Source organism: Pan troglodytes, chromosome 10 (assembly GCF_028858775.2).
Source record: "Pan troglodytes isolate AG18354 chromosome 10, NHGRI_mPanTro3-v2.0_pri, whole genome shotgun sequence".
Lineage (NCBI taxonomy): Eukaryota > Metazoa > Chordata > Mammalia > Primates > Hominidae > Pan > Pan troglodytes.
The window spans coordinates 31,598,094-31,612,643 of record NC_072408.2 but is presented as its reverse complement, the minus strand read 5'-3'; the positions used below and the strand labels follow the sequence as shown (position 1 = coordinate 31,612,643).

The 14,550-nt window shown below is 39.2% G+C and overlaps 1 protein-coding gene across 2 annotated transcripts in view; it reads left to right on the top strand.

Moving 5' to 3' along the window:
• Positions 1-14,550, top strand: part of XPOT (exportin for tRNA) — a 44,184-nt gene extending 29,634 nt beyond the window's left edge. Inside the window, exons 20-25 of one of the 2 annotated variants that reach the window (XM_016923101.4) lie at positions 340-456; positions 627-742; positions 1,461-1,508; positions 5,077-5,148; positions 10,926-10,982; positions 13,971-14,550. In XM_016923101.4, coding sequence (XP_016778590.1) covers positions 340-456; positions 627-742; positions 1,461-1,508; positions 5,077-5,148; positions 10,926-10,982; positions 13,971-13,997 — 437 coding nt within the window. In that variant the 3' untranslated portion in view covers positions 13,998-14,550. The remainder of the gene's footprint in view (positions 1-339; positions 457-626; positions 743-1,460; positions 1,509-5,076; positions 5,149-10,925; positions 10,983-13,970) is intronic. The other variant, XM_016923102.4, reaches the window with a different exon arrangement.

Genomic DNA, 14,550 nt, shown 5'->3' with positions numbered 1-14,550 from the left:
GCTGGGCTTATTTTTTGTAGAGATGGGATCTCACCATGGTGCCCAGGCTGGTTAAACTCCTGGGCTCAAGCAGTCTTCCTCGGCCTTACAAAGGGCTGGAATTACAGACAGGAGCCACCGCGCCCAGCTGATTTTTCAGTGTTTAATGTTTAAACTTTAGGTGCCCAGTTAATAAAAACCAAGGGATTTTGGCAACTCTGTAAATGCTCTTTTCCCCCTTCATTTTTCCCATTCCACCTGTAAATGATTTTTGACTTGTTAATGTATATGAAAAGAGAACTTCAGGTTGCTTTCCTAGTTAATTTTGGAAATTGCTTAAACTAAAGTTTTTCTCCTCAGGTGCAGAGAATGTAGAAAGAGTATTGGTTACTGTTATCCAAGGAGCAGTTGAATATCCAGATCCAATTGCACAGAAAACATGTTTTATCATCCTCTCAAAGTTGGTAGAACTCTGGGGTAAGATAATTTTATTTCTTAACCTTCATTTCCCAAACTCTTTCATAAAACTCTTAGACATAATGGAACATAGCCCTAACAGAGAGAGAAACTGGGAGTTGGTTTTCCCTGGTGATGAATTAATTGACTTACTTTTATATATAAGATGAAAATTTGAATTCTCTTGACAGGAGGTAAAGATGGACCAGTGGGATTTGCTGATTTTGTTTATAAGCACATTGTCCCCGCATGTTTCCTAGCACCTTTAAAACAAACCTTTGACCTGGCAGATGCACAAACAGTATTGGTAAGCACCTAGGAATCTTTGTTTACCTCGTGTAGCTCATATATTCCCAATTTCTTCTTTAATGCCAGGTTGATTATATTATGTTTCATTGATTTTTTTTTTAATTTAGTGATTTCAGATCAGGGTTCTTTTTTTAAAGATTTATGATACCTTCTGGAGTTTTTATGAATTCTTATTGAATCCCAATGCTACTGCTGAATTTTACAAATTCTACTCCTTCAACTTTAACACCTGACTTTTTCTAGGACCATGAAAGGGCATATGTCACAAACATTCTTTCAAGCTTGAGTATTAGTTTCCTACTACTACTTTAATTCTAAAACTTGTACCTAGTGGTTTTCCCTAATCATTAAGAGCATGAAATGGCAACCTGATCCTCCTTGTATGATAGTTTCCCCAAATCTAATTTTCACAATACTTAATGTCAATTTCCGCTTTCTCACTTTCCCACAACCTGGTAAAAGCTAGATTTCATAATTGTAATTTACTACGTTAAAACAACAGTTTGTATTTTTCTGTTTTTTTTTCTTTTTTTACTTCAACCCACTTAGTCCATCTGCCTGTTACCTTTCCTTCCTCTATCCCTTCTCTGGAGTTAAATATTTCTCTGGAAATATTTATTTGAATTTCCCTGGCAGTGGCCAGGGTAGTAAAGAGAAGAGCTGGATCACTAAACAAGAATTGAATATATAGAAATTCTTAAACTTGTTTTTCACAGGCTTTATCTGAGTGTGCAGTGACACTGAAAACAATTCATCTCAAACGGGTAAGCCTTTTAGTCCATGCCCCTTCATTTTCATCTCACATGTGGTATTGTTATCTTGTTCTTGAAAGATGTATCTTGTGTAAAATTTAACTTTAGTTTTGACTTTTTGGATGTGGGGAAAGGGGATGAATGAAAGTAGCAGTATCCATTTATTGTCCTTCATGTTTTGGGTGACATGTTTTGGTTTGACTAAGGATGTGAAAAATCTTAGCCAGAATTTCAAGATTCAGTTTTCACGATCTTGTAGGCTTCTTCACTACCAGATTTTTTATTTTATTTTTATTTTTATTTATTTTTTTGAGACTGAGTTTCGCTTTTGTTGCCCAGGCTGGAGTGCAGTGGCATGATCTCGGCTCACTGCGACCCCTGCCTCCCAGATTCAAGCAATTCTCCTGCCTCAGCCTCCTGAGTAGCTGGAATTACAGGCACCCGCCACCATGCCCGGCTAATTTTTATATTGTTAGTAGAAACAGGGTTTCACCATGTTGGCCAGGGTGGTCTCGAACTCCTGACCTCAAGTGATCCGCCTGCCTTGCTTGGCCTCCCAAAGTGCTGGGATTACAGGCGTGAGCCACTGCGCCTGGCCTATTTTTTATTTATTTACAGGGTCTCACTCTGTCACTCAGGTTGGAATGCAGTGGTGCAATCTGGGGTCACTGCAGCCTCCACCTCCTGGAGTCTCAACTGATCCTCCCATCTCAGTCTCCAGAGTAGCTGGGACCACACAGATGCATGCTACCACACCTGGCTAATTTTTATATTTTTTGTAGAGATGGGGTTTCACCATGTTGGCCAGGCTGGTATTGAACTCCTGACCTCAAGTTGATCTGCTCACCATGGCATCCAAAAGTGCTGAGATAATAGGCATGAGCCACTGTGCCCAGCCTTGGTTATTTTTTTAATATATATTTTACTTTATTTTTTGTGGTAGGTTCTCCCTGTGTTACCCAGGCTGGAGTGCAGTGGCATGATCTCAGCTCATTGCAGACCCCACCTCCCAGGCTCAAGTACTCTTCCCACTTCAGCCTCCTGAATAGCTGGGAGTACAGGCGCACGCCACCACACCTGGCTAATTTTTGTGGTTTTTATAGAGACCAGGTCTCACCATTGTGCCTAGACTGGTCTTGAACTCCTGGGCTCAAACATTCCTCCTGCCTTGGCTTCCCAAAATGCTGGTATTACACCATGCCCAGCTGATTCTGGGTATTTGTAAATAACTGGAATTGGTTGCCAACATTTAAAAATCTCAAATACTTTTTTTTAACCAAAAATTCTTCCCTCCAGCCTCTCTCAAAGCCATAGAATGCCAGCACAGGACTGTTATTGCCACATAGCTACAGCCAGCTAAAGAGCAGTAGTTGCCCTCACCCCCTAAAAAGAACATGAGCTTTTGCTCAGTGGTCTCCATTCAGCTGTGCACTCATTTGAACTTGATTTTTTGATTCTGATAGAGACTTAGAAGTGTTTTCAATTCAGCAGCATTTCTTCTATACTTGCTACCTGCTAGGGTGGGGTAGGTGTGTGTTTAGGGACAGCAGGGGAACTGTATAAAGGTAAATAAGGCATCCCCCGATACTCGGGAACTCAGAATCAAGGGAGACCAACACATAAAAAACTCCAGTGGGTTAAGTACTTTAGTGGAGATATATAAAATATTGTGGAACTAAAGCTGAATGGGCAATTTTGCCTGAGGGGCAATCTAAGCAAGCTCTAGGAAAGAGGTGATATTTTTGATGGCCCTTAAATGTAGATTGATGGGAGTAATAGGGAGCTGGCATTCTGGGCAAAGTTAAGTAGGTGTACAAAGACAGATTAGATTAGATGTCGCATGGTGGATTTGGTGGGAAGTTATAGACTTAATTCTGTTTAGCTAAAGTATAGAGGCAGAAGTGATAGCTAAAAAATAAGATGAGACTAGATAAAAGCCTTGTGTTACATGTGTAAAGTCAGGAAGTCAGTAGGCAGTGGGTTTGTAATTTAGGAGGGAAAGTGTTTGGAACAATGGGTCTGAAGCAGTTAGGATTAAATACTGATTTTGGAGTCCTCAGTGTAAGTCAGTCAAAGTAAAGCCATAGGAATGACTGAGACTTTCTAAGACCAGAACAGAAAGAACTTTGGCTCAAGCAAGAGTCAACAGAAAGGTAGAAGTAGAACCAGATAGTCAGGTGTGGTGGTGCACGCCTGTAATCCCAACTACTTGGCAGGCTGAGGCACAAGAATTGCTTGAACCCAGGAAGTGAGGTTGCAGTGAGCTGAGATCGTGACACTGCACTCCAGCCTGGGCAACAGAGCGAGACTCTGTCTCAAAAAACAAAAACAAAATGAAAAAGCAGAACCAGAGGTAGGAGCATTATGAAAGATAAGAGAAGACAGTCTCAAGAGAGGAGATTGGATGGCGTTGTTTGGATGCTAAACAGTCAAGGTGGATGTGGATGAAGGATGAAAGGAAACAGTAAGGATGGTATTTCTACTTCAGAAGTATTTGTTTTATCCATAGAAGTCTTAATTTAAACATACAGAATTGAGTCAAACAATATTTTAAAGTGTTTTGCTTCAGAAAACAAAAAAAAGTTTTGCTTCATTGTTCTTTTTTCTCATCTTTTGACTGACTTGAGGTATAAGTTTACTTTCCCTGATTCAAAACAAACAAAACTACACTCTTTTAAAGTGATAACAGTGAGGTTACAAAGTGATGAACATTGCATAGGAAGCAAGTACAGACAGGGTAGACATAAGAAAAAGATGAGAAGGAAAGTAGGAGGGATCTGGGAAACAGTGAAGGGTTACTGCCTCTCAGTTACAGACAGGTTTCCTCTGATGGGTTATTAAACTGGGACTTAGATCCAAGGTGAAGGAGGAAACATAAATCCTTTGATTCAGAAGCACTAATATTAAACAGGAATTCCAGGTGGTAGTGCAAGGAAGAGAGTACATCGAGGAGAGAGACATTGATTTTTTTTTTTTTTTTTTGAGACAGAGTCTCACTCTGTCACCCAGGCTGGAGTGCAGTGGCATAATCTCGGCTCACTGCAGCCTGCGCCTGCCAGTTTCAAGTGATTCTCCTACCTCAGCCTCCGAGTAGCTGGGATTACAGGCATGCGCCATGATGCCCAGCTAATTTTTTTGTATTTTTGGTAGAAACAGGGTTTCACCATGTTGGCCACACTGGTCTCGAACTCTTGACCTCAAGTGATCACCCATCTCCTCCTCCCAAAGTGCTGGGATTACAGGCATGAGCCACTGCACCCAGCCAAGAACCTTATTTTTCAGATGGAGAAACCGAGGCTTAGAGAGGTTAAGTAACTTGCCCAAGTGCAGCAAACCACCAGGGCACATGTATACCTATGTAACAAAACTGCACGTTCTGCACATGTAACCCAGAACTTAAAGTATAATTTTAAAAAAAGGTGCCAGAGCCAGGCTTCAAACCAAGGCAGTCTGCCTCTCGAGTCTGTGTTCTTAAGCACAATACTATATTGCCTTTAAAGTGTACATGTATTGTTCCGATTCTTTTTAAGCTTATTAATGTCAAGCAAGAAAATAGTTGTAAGTATCTTTTAATCTTCAGGGCCCAGAATGTGTTCAGTATCTTCAACAAGAATACCTGCCCTCCTTGCAAGTAGCTCCAGAAATAATTCAGGTAAGAGCTATTTCTTACCATTGTGTAGGCGAGAGATCACAGTAGTAGCAGCATTGCCTGTGACATTGTCGCTAGCAGAAATCAAAAATATTTTCATATTACATAAGTTGTTGCCAGTATCTCAAAATACTGTTTATGCTTATCACCATTTTGAAATTATGAGTTACTAAGTAATATCACTACACCTTGTTACCCAACAAGTTAATAAGTCCTTACTGTTCTAGCATACTTTAGTTTGATAACCATTATTCAGTATAATTGGCTTCTATCGTAATCCCATGTATTATGTTTTATGCATTTTTTTAAAAAAACATTCTAAAGGAGCCTAATAGGCTTTTCCAGACTGCTGAAGGGGACCACAGCAGAGTTCTGAAGCTTTGTACCAGGTAGTTCATTGTGTGTACACCAAGCTTATCAGTGCTTAATCTGTAAATCTGAAACTATTTTAAGGAAAGTGTCTGGAAAGTTACCTTATACTTTTAAGAAGTCATTTGTATAATATTGTTTCTTGGCGTATAATTTTCCAGATTTCTTGTCCAGTAGTACATGGAGTTAATGAAGTATCAAACTTGATTAAAACTAGAATTACAATCTCTTATGTAGATTCCAAAATTTGTTTCTTCATCAATAGTGTTTTTATTTTATTGTAAGAACACTTACATGAGATATATACCATCTTAACAATTTTTACGTGCACAACACAGTATTATTAATTATAGGGACAGTGATGTGCCTATAAAATACAGGTGGATCTCTAGAACATACTCATCTTGCATAACTAAGACTTTATACCCACTGATTAGCAATTCCCATTTCCCACAGCCCCCATCTCCTAGAAACTACCATTCTACTCTCTGATTCTGTGAATTTGACTACTTTAGATACCTAATATAAGTGGAATCATACAGTTATCTCTCTTTTTGTGACTGGCTGTTTCACACAATGTCCTTTAGGTTCATCCATGTTGTTACATATGGCAGGATTTCGCAATTTTTTAAGGCTGAATAACATGCCACTGTATGTATATATCACATTTTCTGTATGCATTAATCCACTGATAGATTCATTTGGGCTGTTTTCACATTGTAAGTGCTACAGTTAACATGGGAGTGCTAATATGTCTTTGAGATGCTGATTCCAATTCTTTTAGATAAATACCCAGAAGTGGGATTGCTGGATTATATGGTAGTCCTATTTTTAATTTTTTGAAGAAACATCTTACTATTTTCTATAGTGGCTATACACCATTTTGCATTTCCATCAGTTGTGTAGCAGGGTTCCAGTTTTTCCACAATGTCACCAACACTTGCTGTCTTTCGGTTTTTTGTAATAGCCATTCTAACAGGTGTGAGGTGATATCTCATTGTGGTTTTGATTTGCATTTCCCTTATGATTAGTGATGTTTGAGTGTTTTTTCATACACCTGTTAACCATTTGTATTTGGAGAAGTCTATTCAAGTCTTTACCCCATTTTCTAATCAAGTTATTAAGTTTTTTGCTATTGAATTAGAGGAGTTTTTTTATATGTTAGAAATTAACCCCTTATCAGATAAATGGTTTGCAAATATTTTCTCCTATTCTTTAGCTATTCCAGAGGTTGCCTTTCTGCTCTGTTGATTGCTTACTTTATGGTGCAGAAGCTTCTTAATTCAGTGTAGCCCCACTAATGTAGCTTTTCATGATATCAATGAAATCATTTCAAAGACCAGCATCTTGAAGCTTTTCTCCTATGTTTTCTTCTAGTTTTGCAGTTTGGAGACTTACATATAAAATCTTTAATACATTGAGTTGATTTTTGTGTAAGATAAGGGTCTCGTTTTCTTTTGCACGTAGATATCCAGCTTTACCAGCACCATTATTGAAGAGATTATTGTTCCCCATTGTGTATTCTTAGTACCCTTGTTGAAGATCAGTTGACTGTATACAGGAGTTGATTTTCAAATTCTATTTTGTTCCATTGGTTTATATGTCTGTCTTAAAAGAGAGGGTCTCACTCTGTTGTCCAGACTCAAGTGCAGTGGCACCATCATAGTTCACAGCAACCACAAACTCCTGGACTCAAAGAATCCTTCTGCCTCTGCCTCCCAAGTAGCTAGGATATCTGTCTGTCTTTTGCTAGTACCATACTGTTTTCACACTGTAATATTAAAATATATTTTGAAATCTGGAAGTGTGGTACATCCAGCTTTGCTCTTTCTCTGGATTGTTTTGGCTATTCAGGGCCTTTTGTGATTCCATGTAAATTCTAGTTTTGTTTTTTCTATTTCTATAAAATATGCTCTTGGAACTTTTATACAGATTGCCTTGAATCTGTACATCACTTTGTTTTTTATTTTTGGAATGATTAAGAAGCTTTTTAAAATTTTTTAAATTTATTTTTATTTTTTTTGAGATGGAGTCTCGCTTTAGTGCCCAGGCTGGAGTGCAGAGGCACGATCTTGGCTCATTGCATGCAACCTCCGCCTCCCAGGTTCAAGTGATTCTGGTGGCTCAGCTTCCTGAGTAGCTGGGATTACAGGCAGGCACCACCATGCCTAGCTAATTTTTGTTTTTGCTTTTTTTTTTAGTAGAGACCAGGCTGGTCTCAAACTCCTAACCTCAGTGATCTTCCCACCTTGGCCTCCTAAAGTCCCAGGATTACGGGCGTGAGCCACCTTGCCTGGCCATTAAGAAGCATTTTGTTGACCTGATGGAACAGAGATATTCATTTAGCAGCTCAGTTTTATATACTCTTTCCCCTGTGTCATTTTACATAATGTGTAAAGTTGGGGGGGGGGGACCCTTTTATTGCAAAGACATTTCCAGAGTCGTCATGTTTTTCTTTCTTTTTGAGACAGTCTTGCTCTGTCACCCAGGCTGGAGTGCAATGGCACAATCTCTGCTCACTGTAACCTCCGCCTCCCGGGTTCAAGCAATTCTCCGGGTTCAAGCAATTCTCCGGGTTCAAGCACTTCTCCGGCCTCAGCCTCCCAAGTAGTTAGGATTACAGGTGCCCACCACCACGCCTAATTTTTGTATTTTTAGTAGAGACGGGGTCACCACATTGGCCAGGCTGGTCTTGAACTCCTGACCTCAAGTTATCCGCTGGCCTCGGCCTCCCAAAGTGCTGGGATTACAGGCGTGAGCCACCACACCTGTCCAGAACCAGGGGCTTTTCTGTGACCAAGGTAACCCCATATCAATTACCCTAGCCCATAGTGTCCTTGGACCTTACTGCTAGGCACTGGCTTTCAGTGTTGCTTTGTACTTCCCTGTCTTCTCCTAATGCCATTAGGCCTGGATAGGGCACCTGCTCTTTAACTTCACAGGTAGATTCCCATCAGAACTACTTTGAAGGCCAAAATGAGCTGGGTGAGAGAGCTGCTTTTTCTCCTGCTCTCCTTTCTTGTGTCCTCATTCTTCCCCACGATTTTTTTGATGTGTTCCATAATCTCCTTATTCATCTTGATCTCTATATCCACCAGGACCTGCTCTTCATAATATAAACAGAATTGTAGGAAGGGTAATGGTATTGTGTTCTTAAACATCATGATCTGCATCCAAGGGTTTTTTGTTTGTTTGTTTGAGATGGAGTCTTGCTCTAGTCTTGCTCTGTCGCCCAGGCTAGAGTGCAGTGGCGCGATCTCGGCTCATTGCAACCTCCGCCTCCCGGGTTCAAGCGAGTCTCCTGCCTCAGCCTCCCGAGTAGCTGGGATTACAGGCACCCGCCACTGCACCTAGCTAATTTTTGTATTTTTAGTAGAGACGGGGTTTCACCATCTTGGCCAGGCTAGTCTCGAACTCCTGACCTCGTGATCCACCCACCTCGGCTTCCCAAAGTGCTGGGATTACAGGCGTGAGCCACCGTGCCCCATCCAAGGGTTTTTTTTTTTTTTTGGATTTGAGGTATGTTGAAAAATACAAATTTCCTGCCACTGTGACCCAGCTCCCCATGTGTGTTATAATTCACTCTTATGACCTTCACCAAGTCCCTGAACACTACTACATCACCCTGGTCTGGGTATTGCAGAAGGGTAAGGGCCCCTTCATAGGTGGTGGCAGTCAAACACCAAAGAGAGGTAAGAGAACAGCAGACATCACTTCTCGGCAGATTGCTTTGGGTAGCGAGGACATTTTAACAATATTAAGTCTTCAGTCCATGAACACAGCTTTCAATGGTGTTTTTTTGTTTTTTGATTTTGAGACAGGGTCATCACTGTCGCCCAGGCTAGTGTGCAGTGGTGTGATCTTGGCTCACTGCAACCTCTGCCTCCCGGGTTTAAGCAATTCTTCCACCTCAACCTCCCAAGTAGCTGGGACTACAGGCGCATGCCACCACACCTGGCTAATTTTTGTATTTTTGGCAGAGATGGGGTTCCACCATGTTGGCCAGGCTGGTCTTGAACTCCAGACCTCAAGTGATCTGGCCACTTTGACCTCCCAAAGTGCTGGGATTACAGGCATGAGCCACTGTGCCCAGCCTCAATGGTGTTTTTTTGAAGTTTTTATAATGCTGTTTTTTTCAAAAATAAAGTAGATCTCACATGAGTTTAAAAAATGAATTTAACTCATTTTTAATGAATTTGTGATCTCTTATTTCACAGTATACCACCTTTAGAGATATTAATGACTTTCTTGGTTATCATTTGATATGTAAATAAACTCATATTTTAATGAAAATAATAAATTACTATTCTTGTGATCTTAGTGCTCATCAAAAGTAGAACTTAGACCATTCAGTTTACAGCTAATCTTCCAGATTGCTAAATGAAATAAAATTATTTTTCTATTTAGTAATTCATTATGAAAGATAAGGAACCTCAGTTTTCCCTTTTTCATATGCCTTATGTCTGACAACACATTTTGCACAATATTCTCTATTAGAATTCTCTTTTCTTTTGGTCTAGCTCTGTTTGGTTATCCCTCTTACTAGATGTGAGCAGCCGTAGCAATGTAGTTTTTGTCCCATTCACTCCTCTCAGGCATGAATCCACCTTGTCTAGGAGAGCTATGTTCTCAAAAGTGAAAGCAGCCTGTTTGACAAGTACTAACATTTGAAAATGCTATAAACCTCTTGTGGTGAGATACTGTTTGAATTAATCTTGATAAGTTAAATACCATGAATTTGAAGCAACCTTAAATTCCTTTGACAGATAAATGGATAAACAAAATATGGTATATACATACAATAGAATATTAAGCCTGATTTATAAAATAATCCTGTCATATGCTATAATGTGGATGAACCTAGAGGACATTATGCTAAATGAAATAAGGCAGTTATTAAAAGACAATGCTATATGATTCCATTTGTTTGAGATATCTAAAGTAGACTCACCAAAGCAGAAAGTGGTGGTTGCCAGGGGCTGGAGTAGGGGAAAATGGGGAGTTCTTCAGTTAAGAGGCAAAAAGCAAGCTTGTTTTGCAAGATGCAAAAGTTCTAGAAACCTGTTGTACAACAGTGTGCATGTAGTTAATGCTTACTGTACATGTAAAAGTGGTTAAGGTGATAAGTTTTAAGTGTTTTTAACTACAGCTTTTTTAAAAAAAGAGCTGGGCACAGTGACTTATGCCTGTAATTCCAGCTTCTTGGGAGGCTGAGGTGGGAGTGTCCCTTGAGCCTAGGAGTTGGAGGCTACAGTGAGCTATGATCACACCACTGTACTCCAGCCTAGATGACAGAGCAAGACCATCTCTTAAAAAAAAAAAAAAATTAAAAAAAAAAACTGGATATGAATTACAATGGATTTAATACAAATACATTTGTTCTTTTTCTCCCTCTTTTCCCCACCCCCCAGGAGTTTTGTCAAGCGCTTCAGCAGCCTGATGCTAAAGTTTTTAAAAATTACTTAAAGGTAGGTATTTGTGAAGCTCACATATCTTCATACAATTAGGTAATGTTTGAGAGCCAAGAGAGAATACATACCTGCAATTATAGATGTTTATGTGAAGTCCCTTTTAACTAAGCTCTTGAAAAAGAGCATAAGTTAGGTAAGCACACTGAATGTGTACATCTTTGAGTATATTGGTGAGAAAATGCCAGTTTTCTTTTAGTTTCATGATGTAATTACATAGAAACTAGAGGGATTAGGAGAATAAGAAATGTTCAAGAACAGTTGTCCAAATTAAGTTGAAAAGAAGGGGCTAAAAATATAAAAACAGAAGGATGAGATATTTGCTTATATCCTATTTTGAAACATTTGAACTGTAAAACAGACAAAAAGGAGAATCCTCAGATTTGGGCCATCAAGCCTCCTTTTACATTTACGAAATTACCGATTTTTTTTTTTAACTCTGTAAATCAACAAAAAGTGTCACGTGTTTATTTGGTATTCATAGTCATAATTGAGTTCATGAGATGAAACTGTCTTGGTCTTACCTAGGTAGTCATTCATTTCATACATAATGACTGCTTTTTATGTACCAAGTACTACAGTAATGGCTGCAAATACAACTATGAGTAATTTTCCCTCCCCATAAGGAGCTCATGATCTAGAAATAAAGTTACAGTATGACAAGATGAATTATTTTTTATTATCTTTACTCAAATAATTTGAAGACAAAGCACTGTATTAAATTCAGTAGCAGGTAACTTAGTGTATCACCTGGTTCTTTTGGCAAAGACATTCAGTAGAATTTGTAAGTCAAAGGGCTTTGCGCAGTAAATAATTTAAGTGTGCCATCCTTTGACTGTGGTTCTAACATCTTCCCTTGTCAGTTTTTTCTTAGTTGTAGTTTGTCAGCTTAAACATCTCAGAGAGTTTTTGTGGAAGAATATTGAGGGCTTGTTTTTGTTCATCATTGGGAACCCTCCCCTTCGCCGTCCTCCCATAAAAAAGCAAAGTGCCTACAGGAGTAACCCCTGTTAAATAACTGATCAGTCAAACTGAATTTAAGGACTCAATCCTCACTATCTGTTAGAGGTGTCTGTAACAGTAGATCTAGGTACCCTATAGAAGGCTTGTTCTCCAGATGTGGTTATTTATCTGCATAGCATTTATAAAAAGTCTTCCTTCTGGGCCCAACTTCTCTTCAGTGATGACATTATCTTAGTGATCATAATTCTCAGTGTTAGCATTATTATTCTAGTTGGAAAAAATGAATTTCATTCTTTTGTGTTCACTCCTCCCTTCATATCTGATTGATCCTCAGATCTTGCAGATTCTTTCCTCATCTTCTCTCTCTTCTGTCTCTGCTGCTCTGGTGTAGGCTAATGTTATCTTACTCTGATCTCTCTTCTCTTGTTCTAGCCAGGCTGATGTGTCTGAAAACTTCAAACAGTCCTTTGATATTTATTCGCCTTCCTCATAACCTTCCTGAACAAATTCATGTTTCTCAGTTTGGCACTTAATTTTTTTTTTTTTTTTCATATTCTGCCCTGAGACTACCTTTCTGTTTTTTCTTGCAGAAATGGTCTTTACTGTTCTTGTAGTTCTTCAAAAATCCTGCCTTACTAGCAGCCCAACTTCTGTATGAACTGTACCCATTTCTCTAGGTTTGCCTTAAGCACAGCCTCCTTGTAAGGTTTTCTTTTGCCTATATAGTGATCATTCTTTCCGCTGCACATAGTAGATTATCTATTAAATGAATCTCCTAGGTACTAGAGCACTATCAATACTGTTCTTGTCTGTATTAGTCCATTTTCACGCTGCTGATAAAGACATACCCGAGACTGGGCAATTTACAAAATAGCTTTATTGGATTTACAGTTCCACATGGCAGGGGAGGCTTCACAATCATGTCGGAAGGCAAGGAGGAGCAGGTCACATCTTACGTGGATGGCAGCAGGCAAAGAGAGAGCTTGTGCAGGGAGACTCCCATTTTTAAAACCATCAGATCTTGTGAGACCCATTTACTATCAGGAAAACAACATGGGAAAGACCTGCCCCCATGATTCAATCATCTCCCACCCGGTCCTTCCCACAACACATAGGAATTATAGGAGCTACAAGATGAGATCTGCGTGGGGACACAGGGTCAAACCATATCATTGTCCTTACTGAGAACACTGAATTATGTCTGGTGCTCACCTGACCTGCTATGGATGGCAGCATGTAGTACTAGGCCATGCCTAGCACAGCCTCTAGCCAACTCCTTTGTAGTCTCAAATTTTGACTTGGAAGTACTTTTGAATCATCAAATAAATAGTAAATTCCTTACAGAGTTAGAACTGCTATGTTTAGCTTTGACTTGTTTCCTCCTCAATATTTAATTTTTTTTTTTTTTTGAGACGGAGTTTCACTGTTGTTGCCCAGGCTGGAGTGCAATGGCACGATCTCGGCTCACCATAACCTCTGCCTCCCAGGTTCAAGTGATTCTCCTGCCTCAGCCTCCCGAATAGCTGGGATTACAGGCATGCGCCACCACACCCGGCTAATTTTTTCTATTTTGAGTAGAGACTGGGTTTCTCCATGTTGGTCAGGCTGATCTCAAACTCCTGACTTCAGGCCTCGGCCTCCCAAAGTGCTGGGATTACAGACGTGAGCCACTGTGCCCGTCCTCAATATTTAATTTACCAGTGTTAATTTGGAAGTAGTACCAATCAGTAAAAAGGTGTCAAGAGCTTGTTTTCTTCTGACCACTTGATTTCCATAGCATAGAGATAACACCATATATTCACTACTTCCCCAGTTGGGTGATGTCAGCATAAGTTATATCTACACTTATCAAATTCTCCAGAACAGAAAGTTCTTAGCTTGGATTACATATGGATATATAAGGCATGCAAAATGTTCTAATGTTACAGAAGAACATTGCTAGCACTCAGATACTTGGAGCCATTCTTCAGGTGAAAGTGATATCTTCTGACATTAGTATTGATTGCATTAATACTTTATTTACAGGTGTTCTTCCAGAGAGCAAAGCCCTGAGGACTGGATTTCCCTGTGCCTACTTCATGATCATGAATTCCAGTTAATTTATAAAGAGGCGATTTTTGTGTGCCATTCACACTGGTCTTTTTCACATTGTTTTGAGCTTATTGCAGTATATGTTTTGGGATTTTTCTGTAAAATGGGTGTAATTTTCCTAATACAGGTATGTAACAACAAAAGAAGTTGCCTGCATGCCAGTCCAAATTGTTCTGTATAAAGATGCTCTTAAAAGACACAAGAGTTATCCTAGAACCTTAATTCTTTTTTATTTGAAATTTTAAGTCAAGTCCTTTATAAAGACCATAGCAGTGGAAAACAGTGTACTTTTTAAAAAATTGCTGAATATAAAATGTTTGAAAATTTTCTTTATGTGTGAAGACACAAAGTATGGGGGAAGACAGCAATCAAAACTTTTTGTAGATAGCCATTTCATTTCTTTAAACTGTTTCAATGCCAATATGTATTCTACAAAAGAGAATGGTTTTAGGCTCCAGTGTTATACTTTTTTTTATATATATATATAAAAATAAATTTTACGTAGTGAAATCTA